The sequence below is a fragment of the Trichosurus vulpecula genome, chromosome 4 (assembly GCF_011100635.1).
Source record: "Trichosurus vulpecula isolate mTriVul1 chromosome 4, mTriVul1.pri, whole genome shotgun sequence".
In the NCBI taxonomy this organism is placed as follows: domain Eukaryota; kingdom Metazoa; phylum Chordata; class Mammalia; order Diprotodontia; family Phalangeridae; genus Trichosurus; species Trichosurus vulpecula.
The window spans coordinates 435,494,119-435,510,945 of record NC_050576.1 but is presented as its reverse complement, the minus strand read 5'-3'; the positions used below and the strand labels follow the sequence as shown (position 1 = coordinate 435,510,945).

Below are 16,827 nucleotides of genomic sequence, written 5' to 3'. Positions count from 1 at the left end.
TCCAAGAGATGCTCCCCTTTGCATCTCCACCATTAGACTTCTTTGTCAAACTACCCTGGTTATAGCTCCATTTTCCCTGAGACCAGGAATACCAAAAGGTAAGGTGTGACTACCACTTGGTGTGATACTAGCGTCTACTAAATAAAGCCCAGTCCCTGCAGTAGGCTCTCCCTTTTACTACTCCTACATAGGCAGGGGAAGTGTATCCGGCCCTCAAAGCTCCACCCCCCTTGGAGCCCTGCCCCTTGCTCAGAAGTTTTCCTCCTAACTTGTTCTGGCTCCAGATCCACTTAAGTCAACAAACTTCCTCTTGGTGAAAGCAAACACCCCAGAGGGTTCTGCAAGTCCATTCATGAGCTGGTATCAGGTCCTAAGCAACTTAGGACTTTTCTGATAGTTTCAGTAGAAGGGAGTTTTGGTACAGAGAGCATGACAATGAGAGGAAAAACCAGGTCAGCATGTCAGACTCCTGCTCTCCTGCTTCTGGCTCTCTTATTTTCGACAACCTAAATTTGTGATTCATTGTTAGTCATTGGAGAACACCTCATACACACTGCTTCATTTAAAGAGTGGATTTTATGGGGAAAAAGTGATCATCTTTATGTAGATGACACTCAGATCTACTTTTCCACTCTGAACCTTTCTCCTCGTCACATTCTTGCATTTCCTGCAGCCTATTAGACGTCTTGAACAGATTGAACAGTTCTTAAAACCAATATTACAGATGATACAATGGATAGAGCCCAGGCCTGGAGTTAGGAAGATCCGAGTTCAATCTGGTTTCAGACACTTATTAGCCATATGACCCTGGGCAAGTCACTTAACCTCTTTCCCTCAGTTTCCTCAACTGTATTCAAGCACCTACCTCCCAGGGTTGCTTTGAAGATTAAATGAGATAATATATGGCAAAATCATTTGGCATAGTGACTGGCACATAGTAGGCATTATATAAATGCTTATTCCCTTGGCTTCCCTTCCCCATGTCCAAAACTAAACTCATTAGCTCCTCTACACCCCAAACTCTCTTCTCTTCCTAATTGTCCCATTAATGTTGAGGGTATCAGCATCTTCCTAGTCACAGAGACTTATAGCCTAGGTGTCATCCTCCCATCCAATCATTTGGCAAATCCTGCTGTTTCTACCTTCTCAACATCTCTCAAATATATTCCCTTTTCTGACACTGCCTCCACCCTGGCGTAGCCCATCATCACATCTCATGTGGACTTGGTCTTTCTGACTTGCAAGTTTTTTCACTCCAATCCATCCTCAAATCAACTATCAAAATGATCTTTGTAAAACAAAGGTCTATGTCACTCCCCATCTCCATTCAACAAACTGCAGTGACTCCCTGATGGCTCTGGGATCAACTGTATAATCTTTTGTTTTGACATTAAAAGTCCTTCAAAAACAGGCCCCTTCCTACTGTTACAGTCTGCTTGCACCTTACTCCACCCCTTCCTTGTCCTCTCTGAAACATCAGTTGTTCCTCAATCATAGAACTCCATCTTGCTACCCTGGCCACGTTCCCTGGTTGTCCCCAGTGTCTGGAATGCTTTCTCACCTGAGCTCTTCCTCCAGGCTTCCCTGGCTTCTTTTAAGTCTCAGCTAAAGACCTGTGCCACAACCCCCACCCCCACCCCCTTTCCCATCGACCTTTCCAAGAAGTCTTTCTCACCCCTCCTTAATCTTAGCACCTTCCCCTAAGACAAACCCTAATTTTTCCTGTCTCTATCTGGTTTGTCCATAATTGTTTGCATGTGGCCTGCCCCATTATAGTGTGAGTTCCTTTGAGGCAAAGGCTGTTTTTTTGTTGGTTTGTTGGTTGGTTGGTTGTTTTTTGGGGAGTATTTTTGTTTCTTTGTTTTAGCCTTTGTTTGTATTCCCAGTGCTTATCCCAGTACCTGGCACATAGTAGGTACTCTGTAAGTGCTATTTGATTGAGTGAAGTTTAAACTTTAGATCAGGGCTATCCAACCTTAGTTTATCTTAGGGCCGCATTAAAATAAAATAATTATTTGAGGGCTGCACCCAGAATAAAAAATGCAGTACACTGATAGAAAGTGGGGGAACGTGCATCATTAATATGACAAGTGAAGGCGCAAAGCGCAAAAGCAAACACAGAACAACAAAGCAACAACACAACAGTATAAAGGTAGGTGCAGACTGACTAGTCTGCATTGTACAGATGGAGCACATCCCCCAGATGGATTGAAAATTCTGTGTAAGTTCTATCCCTAATACTTCTCAAATACACCAAAGAAAATTAGCATCGATGAGATCATTTATAGTTGTGGAATTCAAAAATCTAATACACATTCCATGCAAATTATTATTTTATTTTGTTGCTCATGAAAATTAAAATGCACAGGCAGGCCACATAAAATCGCATTGTGGGCCACAAGTGGCCCACGGGCTGTACTTTGGACAGCCCTGTTTTAGATCATAGATATCGAGATGGAAAGGTCTTCAGGAATCATCTTACTCAATCCCCTCACTAAGAGATGAGGAAACTGAGGACCATGATTGTGATGAGGATTTGAACTCACTTTAAATCCCCACCATGTCCCTGCCTCCCATTACTTATATATCCTCACTATTCCTGGGATTGATTCAATAATTCTGTCTAGGAATCCAGGCCAGGCAGCAGGACTCACTCCGAGGCAGTGGCCTCTGCAGGCCTGGCTTTGTAATCTCAAACTCTCAAAACACATCACAGGCCCTTACATCAGAAAACAGTGAATTGACAAACCCTTGATTGGAGCTACTGTCTCTCCCCAAGCCTGCAGCAGGGGCTACTGAACCCCTACTCTTGTGGGAGCTCCTCTGGGGAACAGGCCAGCTGATGATGATACATTGCAGCCTCATTACTGGAATTACTGTAGTAACCCAAGGGTCAAGAGTCTTCCTAGCATCCATCACTCTTATCAGTCTAACAGGTTCAGTCTTGGAAAGTTTGGCATGTTCTATAATGCCACCACTTCGCTTCAACCCAATAGCATTGACATGTCACATACCACCACTTAGAGAATCAGTCTCTCTCTCCTTCCCTTCCCTTCTTCCTTTTCTCTCCCTCTCCCTCTTCCTTACTCTTTCTTTCAATATTTGATGTTTGCTCAATTCTAGGATTCATTCACAAGCAGCCCAGATCACTGATAAACCTTTCGAACGTGTGTCAGAAAACAGACAAGGACAAAATGAGAATGTGTTTCCAAGACTAACTGAAAGCTATCAGGGACATTTACATTCTCCTCTTCAAATCCCAAAAGAAATGCCCTTACCCCCATCTCTGCACAAACAAATTCACCATGCCAAGTGAGAAAGTCTCAGTGGGCTGATAGCAGCTGGATAACTTTAATGTGGACTCTCTGGTGTCGGGGCTCACCTCCCTGTGGCTGTCTGCTAGTGCTTCTACCCCAAAGGTTTTCTTGAATCTTTTTTGTATGAGGCTTGAAGAAACCTTTTTATATGCATGGTGTTTCTGCCAAAGAATAAGCTCCATGAGATCAAGCACCACCATTTTGGTCTTGTATCCTTCGTGCCTAGCACTATTTTAACGTATTTTCTCCTTTCTTTTCTTTTTTTTCTTTCCTTTGATTTCCTTTTATTTTTCTTTTTGTGGGGTGAAGGGAAAATATCCTGTGTTGGTATTGTACGGGAAACTCATGGTAAGAGAACTCCCTCTACCACCTAATTTTGCAACATTTTCTGCAACTAATTTGCTTAGCTACTTGCTTGGGGTATTCAGAGGTTAAATAATTTACCTAGGGTCATACAACCAGGAAGTGTGGAGGCAGGACCTGAATCCACATTTTCCTGACATAGTTCTCTGTTCACTACAACCCACTTCCTCTCTTCTCCTTTGATACTTTGCTGGCATTAAAAAAAATTTGTGTTGAATTGGAAGCAATTCAATACTTTTGAGAAGAAAATACTTGTAAAGGTTGGTGGGGAAGATCTTTTATGTATTGATGGGGTCTCTAGGTCATTTAGGAAATCTCCGTATAGCACTATTCTTCCCCTGTTAGGTTAGAAAATACAATACCCAGAAGTCAATTTTACTATTAAGCAAGAATGGCAGTGTAACCATTAGGATGGAGGTGGGGCACATTCATTCATGTATTCAATCTTTCACAGATTAAGCCAATTAGCTTTTCAGAAATGATGTTTTTAAAGCATTAACTTCCAACTGATTGAAAATCTGCCTGGGAACATGGGACTCACTGACCACTAGCCAATCAGAAGGTAGGGATTTGGAATGCTCCTTTCAAAATGGGAAACAAGTATTTCAGGGGAAAAGTGGACATAAAGGTGAAACTGAGGGTACAATGAATTCTCAAATGAGACTCCTCCACCCACAACCATATGCACCAATTTTTCCCAGAGAAGACATCAGTTCTCTTTGATTAGACACAGCAATATTCACCAAAGTACTTCTTTTTCCCAATAATAGAGTTATTAGTCAGGCACCAGGCGCTAATGACACTTCTCAAATATATGTATGAGTCATTAAAGAAACCAACACTTTCAAGGCCAACGGAATTAAAACGTTCGATTCTACCCATTTGAAATCCTTCTCAATGGCCTGAGTCACAGAAAACTCAACAAGATCTGGCAGTGGAAGAAATGTCACTGACTTTAGAGAAAACAAAAAGGAAACAGTATGTGTCTGAGTTCTTGCGGCTGGAGTGATGAGATAGAGATAGAGAGAGACAGAGACAGAGAGACAGACAGAGACAGAGACAGAGAGAGACAGAGAGAGAGAGAGAGACCTCTACTTCTCCAAGCCCTGATAGGTTGTCTTTGTGCCCAGAAAGCCCATCGCCATGGTGCCTTCTGCATGATGGCCCTATCTTTCCTCATCTAACTATGCTGCTTGACAGACAAGAGCTAGTTAACAGGTTGCTCAGCCTTCTGTAACTCTGGAGTTATTCCAGCTCAAGGGAACTACAGGAATGGCCTTCTCAAACCCGGGACCTTGTCTATGCCACCATCAGACACTCACATGTGTGTCCCCAGAAAAGGACAAAACTGAACCTAACAGCCACAAAAAAAAGCTCCGGTGATTACTGTCATTTTCCCCAAAGAGCAGAACTAAAAGGGCAATGGGGCACGCTGCCATTTCGGTGCCCTTTGTATCCTTGAATAAAATGAAATTAGTGTTCGCCCAAGTTTCCCCGAAGTGCCCAGTTTAGTCTTATTTCACTAAACTCTCTTGAAGTGCAGATGTGCTCGGGATGACCAGACATGGGCAATGGGGATAGGCCTGGCTGTACCAAGGAAGCATTAAAACAGATTGAGGCAGCCAAGGAAGCTTCCAGATGGGACGGCTCTCCCCAAAGCTGAAGAGACGATGACCAAATGAACCATAAAATATATTACATTTCCATTTAGAAGCTGGACAAAAAAAGGAGTTCTAAAAAGAAAACCAGTCACCTGGAAGGAAAATTCTTTAACGAGGAAGCAAGGGAGCATGGATGTAGAGATGGGAAGAACCTTAGAAGCCAGGGAGTCTGGCCTTTTCATTTTACAGGTGAGAAGCTGAATGACCTGCCCAGGGTCACAAAGTTCATAAGCCTCAGAGATGGGATTTGAACCCAGGTCCTCTAATTTCAGAATTGGGACTCATTCACTTGCATGACACTTCACACGCTTTTCCCATTTCAGGATTACTATCTTATCTTGGGAGGTATGGACCTCTCACCTGGACTATTACAATAGTTGTCTAATTAGTGGCCCTTCCTCCAGGCTCTCCTCTCTCTAATCTCTCCTCCGTGCAGCTGCCAATCAGATACTCTGAAAGTCCAGCTGGAGCACATCACTTCCTTACTGAAAAATCTCCATTTGGCTCCAATTGCTTTTAGAATAAAATTCAAAATCCCCAGAGGATACGTCAAGGCACTCAGTGCTTGGCTTCAGTCTCTGTCCTTTCCTATACTGTCTGTTCCAGTCCAGCTGCAATGCTCAGGGTTCCCAGTATATGCTATTATAGGACGAGCATCTATTCTTTGGCATGGTGTTCGACCATGAAAGGAATGCTCTCCCTTCTTACCCCTGCCTCTTCCAATGAACGGTTTCCTTCCATGTATAGCAAAGGTGACAGTTCCCATACCAGACCTTTCCTATCCCCTCCCATCCCCTACCTAGCAGCTTGGTGGGCCTCTCCTCTTCCTGAAATTGGTTTTTGTTAACATGGTCCACTCTTTACATTCATTTCTCTGGGTACAAGTTCTTTTTCCCCAGTAGAAATAAGTCCCATGCTGCCAGAAACTACATCTTGTCTTGGTGCCCCTAAGCGACTAGCACAGCCCCTGGTACATAATGGCACTCCATGAATGCTTATTGAATTGTCAGAACCAGCCTATCAAGTACTTCCAGGGTGAGAAAACTTCAGTAGCAATGAGCCCCCATACGTCTGTGTGGGAACAGAATGGTTGACCATGATGGTTGTAGAATTACTATCAGGATTATAATGATGATTAATAAGTTAGGCCCAAAATATTATAATGTGGTCCACTAACAAGACATGATATCCCTCCAGGGCCCTTCCAGACTGAAGAGCAAGGCACGTGGCAAGTGGACATTCCAGCCATGACTGGGGGAAATGTATGAACAAGAGAAGTACAGACATAAAGGAGAGTTCTGAAGAAAAACTACTTATATAGAATCAATCAAACAACAATTTACTAAATACCTACATCCACCATACATACATGGGTGCCTAGGTGGCACAGCGGATGGTGTGCTGGGCCTGGAGTCAGGAAGACTCAGTCTCCTGTGTTCAAATCCTGCCTCAGATACTTAGTAGCTATGTGACCATGGGCAAGGCACTTAACCCTGTTTGCCTCAGTTTCCTTATCTGTAAAATGAACTGAAGGATAAATAGCAAACCACTCTAGTACCTTTGCCAAGCAAACCTCAAACGAAGTCATGAAGGGTCAGACACAACTGAAATGACTGAACAAGACAAGGCCAGGCACCGCATTAACCCCTGGATAATAACTGTTATTCACAGGTCATTTTAAAGTCTATAAAGAGTTTTATCAACATTACCTATTTGGAATCAAAAACCATCCAGTGAGATATGTTTAATCCCATTTTCAGATAGGCATATTGAGGCTCAGAAAGAAACAATGACTTTTTTCATAGTTACATAGCAAATTTGTGTTGGAAATAGGGTTTAAAGCCAGGTCTCTTTAGACCCAAATTCACCCCCCCCTTTCACCGATATCTAGTATCAAAGACTGAGCATGGAAGAAATCTTAGAGACCACCCAGTCCAATCCCTTAATTTTATAGATGTTTATTTACATGGGTATACAGTTATGTATCTGTACACTGTATATGTTCATGTACAAATATATGGAATATGTGTAAGCTAATTACAGAGGAAGGCACTAGAATTTGGGGGAGGAAAGAATTTCTGTAAGAGGGGAGATGAGCTGAGCCTGGAAGAGAATGAGGGAGCCAAAGAGAGAGAAAGGAAAAGAGCATTCTGGGTACTGGGACGACCTGCGCCAGACATAGCAAGGCAATGTTCATCAATGTTTTTCTTTGCATGTTTCTCAAATATCTAAATGAAAAGAAATAGAAGAGCCAATGCAGGACACAGGAGTGGGGGCAGGGTTGAGATGGAGATTTCCTGAGGCTTGTCCTAGACTCCATTTGTTTATGGCATTTGCCCTAGGCACAGCAATTCCTTGTCATAGCTCTGGGCCCCACCACTGTTAGGTGAATCAGTTCATTTAGCAAGTATTCCTGGTAGCGAAATCAATATTTTAAAATGCACAGAACTGAAGGCAGAGCTGTGTCTGGATGTGTGTTTCCTTCTCAAACGGGAGAAGCAGGATTCACATATTTGTTACTGCTACGAAGCCAGCTTTGATAAACAAAACTTCAACTTTCTGACATGCTGTCAGGGAAACAGACCCAAAGCGAAACAGATATGAAGCTGGAAATGTCTATTGCAGAAGAAGAAAATTCCTTAGCATTGGCGATTTTACTGTCACACACACACATGCACGCACACACACATGCATCTGGTAAACGCTTGCTGTCCAATAAGTTATTACAATGAATGATTCGAGCCCTGATTGCAGAACATACTTCAATCTTCCCTGAATAAGGAAAGCCGGTGTAAGAAAGGAGGAGAAGGGGCTGAGTGTTTGCAGGAGCCTGGAACCCTACTGTGAGGGTTTGGGAATGTTTGTCTTTAATAGAGACATTCCTGCCAAGCCTGGCAGTCCACTCATCTTTGTTAGGTCTCACCTCCAACTCACTTTCTGAAGGTAAAATGGAGACAGGCTCAAGTATTATCACTTGTGATGAAAAAAGTGGGTCCTCCTATTCAGAAAATCTGAACGACACAAAACTGTCACCAGGGAGAGCGTCCTCTGGGGGATTCTCAAATAAGAATGGGTTCCTTTACAACCTGAACAAATTAAAGGTGACTGAATCAAGCACAATCAAGATGTGGTGGATAGAAGGCTGAACTCAAAGTCTAGAAGACCTGGGTTCAAATATTGCCTCCGATAGCTGTGCAACCTTGGACAAGTCATTTAATCTCTCAATTCCTTAGTTTCTGTATTCATTAAAAAAAAGTGAGAGATTAGACTACATGACCTGTAAGTTCCCTCCCAGCTTTAGATCTAGATCCTATGAATTGGATGATATATATTCCTTTAACAAGACAATTCACATGATGGCAAACTATTATTCTCTAGTATTGTGAAAGTACTAGGTTAAATTTCTGATAGGATGATGTAAGGACAGTATTTTGTGGATCTCCAAACTCCACAAGAATACTGTGATTATCATAATTATATTATTGTTGCTCTCAATATTATTTCATTTTTTTCTCATCTAGGGCAATAGTTTCAGATAAGTAAAATCCCAAGACTGGTCAGTCTCTTGTTATTATTCTTTTAGAGCGAACATTCTGAGAACTCTCATGAGTGGATAGATATTGATAATGAATCAAAGTGTTGGGCTATAAGCTGAACTTATACAGGTCCATTCATAATTATTGTTTGTTTTATTGCTGGACACAGAATTGCTTTTGGTGTCAGACCACCCTCCTTCTATTCCCAGGGCTGCCTTTGCTGCTCACTATCTCTAGACTTTGAGGTTAAGTGCTTTGCTCCTCTGGGCCTCAGTTTTCTCATCTGTGATAGGAAAACTTGACTAGATGCTCTCAAAGTAAAATCTCTTGCAGCTCTGATCATGTTGCTTCTATGCTTTTTCAATGAGTTTGTCTTTCGATACTTGGCGTCTTCCTCAGGAGGTGAGTCAGTGGCACAAAGATTGTCAATGACAATGTAAGGAGTGATATCAAGTACCTTCGTGTACAGATATTTAATGGTGCCTCGGGACAGGCAGTTATGTTCTCCCACAAGCTACCCACCCCCATTCACCCTGTTCCCCTTTCCACTTTATTTTCAGCAACAATACTTCCCTTTTTCCCTCCTCCCAGTTGGGAAGCCAAGTGCAGACGCAGACACAATTCACCTCTTCATAACGATTGCAACTGAATCCTTGCCAGATGGGCTGCGGGGATTACCACATATTTCCTGCTTGTGGGCTGACTCAATGAGGATGGTATGAGAGCTCATCTTATTTAAGAAGTTTCATGCTCAGGATCCACTATGGAGAGATGAGTCACAGCTCTTGGGTGGAAATCTCCCTTTCCAGAACTAAACAGGAAGAAGGGCTTCCTCAGTTAAACCACAGGCAAGTTCATTAAGAAACACGCTTTCCAGCACTGCCCTGTGACTGCATTCATAAGTGAGACACCAGTGTCTCCAACTTCTTGGCAAACTCATTGCCTTCCAAATAATGGCCCTGAGCTTCTCTGTGGGGAAATGGGGAAGACGAGAGGATGGGAAGAGAGCTGGGGAATTGAGCAGGTGGATCTCTGATATGAGCGGGTGGTGTTTCCATGACAAATACAATAAGCTTTGCCAAGAGTCTAAGCAGAAACATGCCATGGGCTAGGATAAGTCATCAATGCAGTTGTCTAAAGAGATAACCACCCACTGGCCAGCTGTCATGCTCAACTGCTCCCCAACCATGGGCACTTTGAGATATGAGAGAGGTGAATGAATCATTAAAGGGGTTCGAGTGAGGATGACATCAGAGCTCTGATGAGAGCTAGTAGGATGTGAGGTGGCTAGAAGGTAAATATCTTCATTCAATGGTGAAAATCACCAAAAAAATTATGGTCTTTCCAACAGGCAGCCTAAAATCCATCTTACTTTTTATGGTGTGATGGTGACATTTTGGGGAGTTTTCCTGGTTTAAATTTAATTACATGAGACATTAATAAGAAACTGACAGAATCTAAGAATTGGAAGAAATTTCAGAGACCAGCTAGCTCTATCTATATCAGAATTGGAATCCTCTTGATAATATGTCCAGCAAGAGGTCATCCAGCTTCCATATGAAAGTGTCTAGTGGGGGGAAACAAGCCATACCTCCTGAGGGAGCCTGGTGGACATGGTGTTTGTGTGTGTGTGTGTGTGTGTGTGTGTGTGTGTGTGTGTGTGTGTGTGTGTGTACACATATCTACCTGAAATTGGCCACATTTCAATTTCCATTCTGTTGTTAGTTCTGCCCTCTGGGGCCGAGCAGAACAAAACGAATTGCTTCCCTACACGACAGTGTTGCAAATAATCCAAGTCATCTATCACATCCTCTCTATGGCATCTCTTCCGGGTTAACTCATTCTTTTGCTCAGAGAAAATGTCCTTGATACATTGATTGGCCTTTTTTGAACCCTCCAGACCCCTAATGTAACTCAAAATACTGCGCCCCACCCCCACATGAACATAATACTTGATATATGGTTTGATAATGTCAAAGTAAAAGAAAACCACCATCACTCTCTATCTGTAGTCTTTCCGCCTCTGGTAACTCAGCACAAGGCAACCTAGACCAGGAACTCTTCACTGTTTTTGTTTGTCTGTTTTGTGGTCATGGACCTCTTGGGCAATCTTGTGAAGTCTAGGGACCCCTTCTCAGAAAAATGGTTGTAAATAAGTGATGAAAATACTAAATTTCAGTTAGAGGCTAATGAAAATAAAAAAAGTACTTTTATTATCTAAATTTACAGACCTGTCCTCTGAAATCTATCCACAGACACTTTGAGAGTCAATGAGCACCAGGTTAAGAACTCCTGACCCAGACTATTGCAATATCTCCCTTATTGAACTCCCTGAATCAGTTGATGTTCCTTCTCTAATCCATCCTTCCTGCAGCTGACAAAGTACTTTCCCTAAAGCACAGGTCTGACCCTATCACTCCTCCCTACCACACTCTCATTCGCTCAGTAAACTCCAGTGGCTCCCTGTCACCTTCAAACCCAAATATAATCTCCTCTTTCTAACTTAGTAAACTATTGGTCCTTCTTTACCTTTCCAAGGTGTATATTTTCATAAACCTTATTACACTATGCACATTCTACCATCCAGCCAAATTGTCCCACTTGCTATTCTCACACAGAAAACTGGCTCCTTTCTCTGTGCCTTCCATTGGCTGTCCCATGGGTCTAGAATTCTCTCCTTCCTAACCACTTTGCATAGGCAGTTCTGCCTGGTTACAATTTCACCAAAAAAGATGCCTCTCCCAGGGTAAGCTCCTCACTCCTCATCTCATCACTGTTACCCCTTTGATTAGCCTCCTCTTCCCTCTGATTGGAGTGCTAGAGGGTACAGCACCAAACACTCCTCAAGGCTTTTCTTTAGGGAGGGCAGAAACTTCCAGTTCACCCTAAGCATCTCTTCCTGGTTTTAGCTCCATGGAACAAGATGTCCGCCTGTTCTGCCCCCTCCTCATCAGTATCCTTTTGTGTACTGTCCTCTCTCATTAGATTGTAAGCTCCTTGGGGGCAGGGACTGTAACTTTTCTTCCTTGAATCCCTTGAGCTTAGCACAGTTCATGGCACATTGTAGGCACTTAATGCTTATTGAATTGAATTAAATTGGTTTCCTTAGCTTTTGTCAAGAATTAATTAAAATGCCACCTTTTGCAGGGAGCCCATCCTTGTTTCCCCAGCTTCTAATCCCTTCTTCTCTGAGACTGCCTCCCATCCAACTCAGCGTGGGTCTTGTGTGCATGGAAGACTTCCCTATCAGTGTCTGGGTGCAGTTATACTGGCTGCCTTGCTTGGTAGCCCAAGCACTTGGTATAGTGCCTGATATACCCCAAGTGCTTATTAAATGTTTCTGGATTCATTGCTTGATTAACATGAGCTCTTCTGGGATTCCACATAATACCACCAAGTTATCTTAAGCTACTAGTCCAGTAAAGCTTTCTGTTTTTTATAAGACATTTATTTAGCCATGTTTCCCCAAGTTGTGCTCATGTTTCATGAATCCAATTCTCAAGTGTAGGAACTGACATCAATCCTTTGTAAAATCTTGCTTTGGCAACCCCTTAGGATTCCTCAATATCTCGGTCAAACATTTCCAAGATGGCTTTCAAATCTAAAATTATAAATATTTACAAAAGGGTTCACACAAGACACATAGGCTTAGGGAAGACCCAGGCCTTTATTGTTTATAGAACAGCCTCCACAAAGAGAGTGGGGAATAAGGGGGAAGGGCAGGATGTCAAATGAATATGCTTTCCTTTCAAAGTTAGAAACTCTACCTGCATAGGATTGAGTATTTATTTGTTGTTTTTATGGGTCCATCCTAGAGTGAATATGAGATACAAAGAAGGCAACTCATCTTCTGAGTGTTACGACACCTCTGAGATACTAAAAGAGTGGAGGGTAGGTCTTTAACACATGCATCAATCCAGGGAGGACTGATGAGAAAGCATGGCCATGGGTTGTGGAGATGGAGAACTACTAGAAGTATTGTGCTCCAATTCAGGGAAGACAGTGTTCAGCCCATGACATCATGAATCATTCAAAATCCAGTGATCCAAAGGACTTTGGAATCTGGAATAACCATTAGGTATCCCTACCTAAAGCACCCACCATAGCCCAGATATCTGAAGGATACCTCTTCACCAACAGAATGTGTATCTGGAGGGAATGGAAGGAATGAAGTAGGCATGGAAGGAAGAAATCTCCTATGGGAAATTGCTCAAAGTGGGTAGAAGGATGAGTGAAGCCTCCACAAAGAGGAAAGAGCAAATGTGGATGGGTTGGGAAGCCAGGTAGATCAGCTTCAAGGTTGCTCAAGTCTGTATTTTAGCCACCATGAGGGAGTGAATGAAATGGAGACATCATTACACAGATTCCCAGAGGGAAAGGTCAAAGGGCTCCAATAGTCATTGGCAGGCCAACTATGATTAGCAGAATTTATAGACAAGCTAGCCTGAATACCAATGAGTCATCAGCAAAGAATTCTGAACCAGGATAATGGCAAAGGGGAGATGAGTATACCTGTTTGAGCTAACAGAGATTGCTACCCTGGATGGGATGGTTGGGAGGGCTGTGTTGAGAGATTGATAGATGGACTTTAATTTGGCTTCACAAATTCTCCATGGGAGACAATTATTAGGAGTGAGTTAGTATAACATAGCATAGCCATCTCCATGCTCAGTGATTCAGAGATAACTGAATGCCATAGGAGATAATGATCATCTGCACTACAAGGGAAGGAGGTAGTAAGCATTGGCACTAGGACCATCCCCTTAGCTAGAAGCCTCTAGTCTATTCTCTAGTGGGTAAGCTCTCCTAGACAATTCTTGGGGCAGGGATGTTGAAAAGAGAAAACTCCTAACAGTTTAACCATGAGCTATGCCTAAATTGATCTCATGGTAGCTATCAGAAGAGTTGCCCTTGGCAGACTGAGAATGGCTGCTGTGATCTATGCCAGGCCTTCCTCAGGGGCTTAGATTTTGGGGAACCATCAAGGAGCACTGAGAATACCTCTCCTCCAAGAACTATGCTTTCTACTCACACAGGGTAAAGACAATTAGGAACCACATCGACAAATTAGATTGTGCCTTCAATATGTGTCACTGTGCTTATTTGTTCACCTGTTGGGCTCCAGGTAGCATTGAATTTGGGCAGACTCATAGGGAGAAGCACCTGGAATTCATAAGTCTTTGGCCCTGTCCTGGACACAGTTCCTTTCATTAGTGTTTAACAAAGTTCCTGGCACATAGTAGGTGCTTAATAAATGACTGATTGATTAACACTGAACTTGCAACAAGGCAAGACCCCCTAAAAAGATCAATGCTGTAGTCACCCAGGAAAATAGCCAACCTATGCTGGTCAGCTACTACTTTCCAGGTTGGAAAAAAAGGGTCCAGAAATGGGCCACTTACCTGAGGCACTGCTTTTGGGGATCCCAGCAAACATGACCAACATAGGGAGCCAGAGCAGGTCCATCCTGTCATTATAAGTACAGAAGGAAGGTCCTCGTTAGTCTCAAGTTCTTACAAAGCATTCTTCTTCTTCTTACTCTTCCAATTTCAGACAGCCAACCTAGAACTTTCCCTTCTTTCCATTTTTTTCTGACTTTTTCCCACATGCAACCATAGCCTAGAGACAGACACTTACCTTTAGTGATGAATGGACTGCCTAAAAATCCAGAATCCACAATTTTTTGGAAGCCAACTGCACTCAATATTTACATTAAGGGGAAATAAATAAACATTCAGCCCAATACCTACTTTTTTCTTTCCACATTAGAAAAGAATGTTGGTGAGACAGGGATCCAGTTTCTATGATCTTTAGCCTCTCAGTGGCTAGTGGCCTGTCAGTCTGAACAGAGCCAGTGCCACCTGGGAAATGGACCATAGGACAGAAGGTCTGATGCACTGACCAGTTAGAGAAATATGTACAATCTCCCTGCCCTTCACATTGACTGGCACAAGGGAACTCTCTCAAGACCTGAGCATCTTAAAATCAAGGCAGATTCAACCCCTTTCCAACTCTTTCTCAGAGAACTAGAATGAAATCACCATTGTTTTTGCCTCCGGAAAGAGTCTGCGGTATAGCAACACTCGGGCTAGCAGCATCTGTTGGGGTGTAAGACCCAACAAGCCCAGCACCAAGAGCTGCCAGCACAGGTTCTTTGATCTGCTTTACTAAGGAAGGTAATGTTAACAATCTTACTTTAATCCCACATCCAAATATCGTTCACTTGGTTCAGGAAGAAAAGCCAGCAACCTGAATTTCAGAGCAAATACAAACAAATTACAAGCATACACAACATAAACAGACCAAATCACAATTCATACTTGCCAGGAAAGCTTCAACATCTGGGTTTACAAGCCAAGGGCTCTTAACAATGGCTGCCCAGAGTCTCAAAATCAACGCCCCTCCATGAGTGAGAGCCCCAGTGGAGAATGCCAACCTCTGAGTTTATATATCTTGTTCACAGTCAAAGGTGAATCACATGTGCTACTCACCCAAATGACCTAAAAGTGTCACAAACCTAGGACTCAAACCCATGCAAACCAGGCTTTCCTTTGAGGTAGGGAGGTCATCAAAGACTCCTAATTTAATCAAAGAAACAAAGGCCAAACTCTTCAAGGGCACTTGATTAAAAAGTGCTAAAAGCCCACCTTAATTACTGATACATGTGGTTCCCAGGTATTATGTGAAATTTCCCAAACTTTAACTCTTTTTTCTGGCTACTACCCTCAGATATGTGTGGTCTTCCCCATTAGAAAAGAATTCAGGGAGGACAGTGATTGTTTCAATTTTGCATTTGTAGACTAGTCTTTAGAACAATGTTTTGCATATAGGAAGCTCTTAACAAATTTGAATTCATTCCATTCTGAACAAAAATATGTCACCCCTTCTATATGGACGAGTGTGTTTACTCTGCCTCCTCAATAACATAGCCCATATGATAGGCTCTTAGAAAGGCTTCAGTTCAGATTACCTAAAGGACAATGACATTGCCTCAAATCCAAAGCAAGCAAATAAAAAAATTCTTGTATACCTTTCATTTTGTGCTCCCTCTCTTGGCAACATACATCTAGTTGTGTGGAAGATTCCTCATAAAGAATGAGTTACAAATGCCTGAATTGCAAACACCTCATATATGAAAATGACTGCTTTTGCCACTGTGTCTTCTCCCCCCGTATTCCAAGGTCCTTCAGCTATAGCATCTGTCCAGTTTTCAAGAGAGAAAAGCCCAGCTGTTCTGCATCAACATGGCCATCTGATGTTCATGATGGAAACCTGGCTAAGCTAATGTTTCTTACTATTCAGAGGAATGCTATGGTCCTGCTGTTCCCTCTCTATTTAAATGCTCACAACTCTTTAAATTCTAGCCTTCTCTAAAAGCCTTCTTTTCTTTCTCTCAGGTTAAATTCTTGACCAGTTACCACAGAAAATATTTCCTCATCTCCCCACTATGTATAAGTCAATGAGCAATTCTAATCGTGGCTAATAATTTTCAGAGATGAATTAAGTCATATACCTGTCTCAAGGAAATGAAAATGCATATGATTTTAAGGGAAATTTGATACAGTAAGGAAACTGGGTCAGCAACATGTTAAACCCTTGAAAAGACCCAAGAGTTTCCTTTTTAATATCTAGCCAAAGCTCCATTTCTTCTTGAACCATCAAGTATCACTTCCAGAGGCCATTTCACCATGCTGAGCCACAGTTACCTGCCTCCTCAGTTAAATGGTTGGAATTATGTCTATTATTTCTACTTCACATAGTATTTTGAGAAACAAATGAAACTGTAAAATTGAGGTGTTTGCAAACTTAATACCACAATAGAAACATAAGCTGTTATCATCAGCATCAGCATCATCACCCATGCTCTCCACCCCAAGTCTTCCCCAGAGACACTAGACAGACCTTCAGAATTAAGCATTGGTTTTCTTTATCTTTGCCCTCAATGGGATT

General features: G+C 42.4%; 1 protein-coding gene across 1 annotated transcript in view; it reads right to left on the bottom strand.

The window, feature by feature from the left end:
* LOC118848548 (interleukin 1 receptor accessory protein) overlaps positions 1 to 16,827 on the bottom strand; it is a 158,771-nt gene that overhangs the window by 99,764 nt on the left and 42,180 nt on the right. Inside the window, exon 2 of the mRNA XM_036757472.1 lies at positions 14,280 to 14,344. Coding sequence (XP_036613367.1) covers positions 14,280 to 14,343 — 64 coding nt within the window. The 5' untranslated portion in view covers position 14,344. The remainder of the gene's footprint in view (positions 1 to 14,279; positions 14,345 to 16,827) is intronic.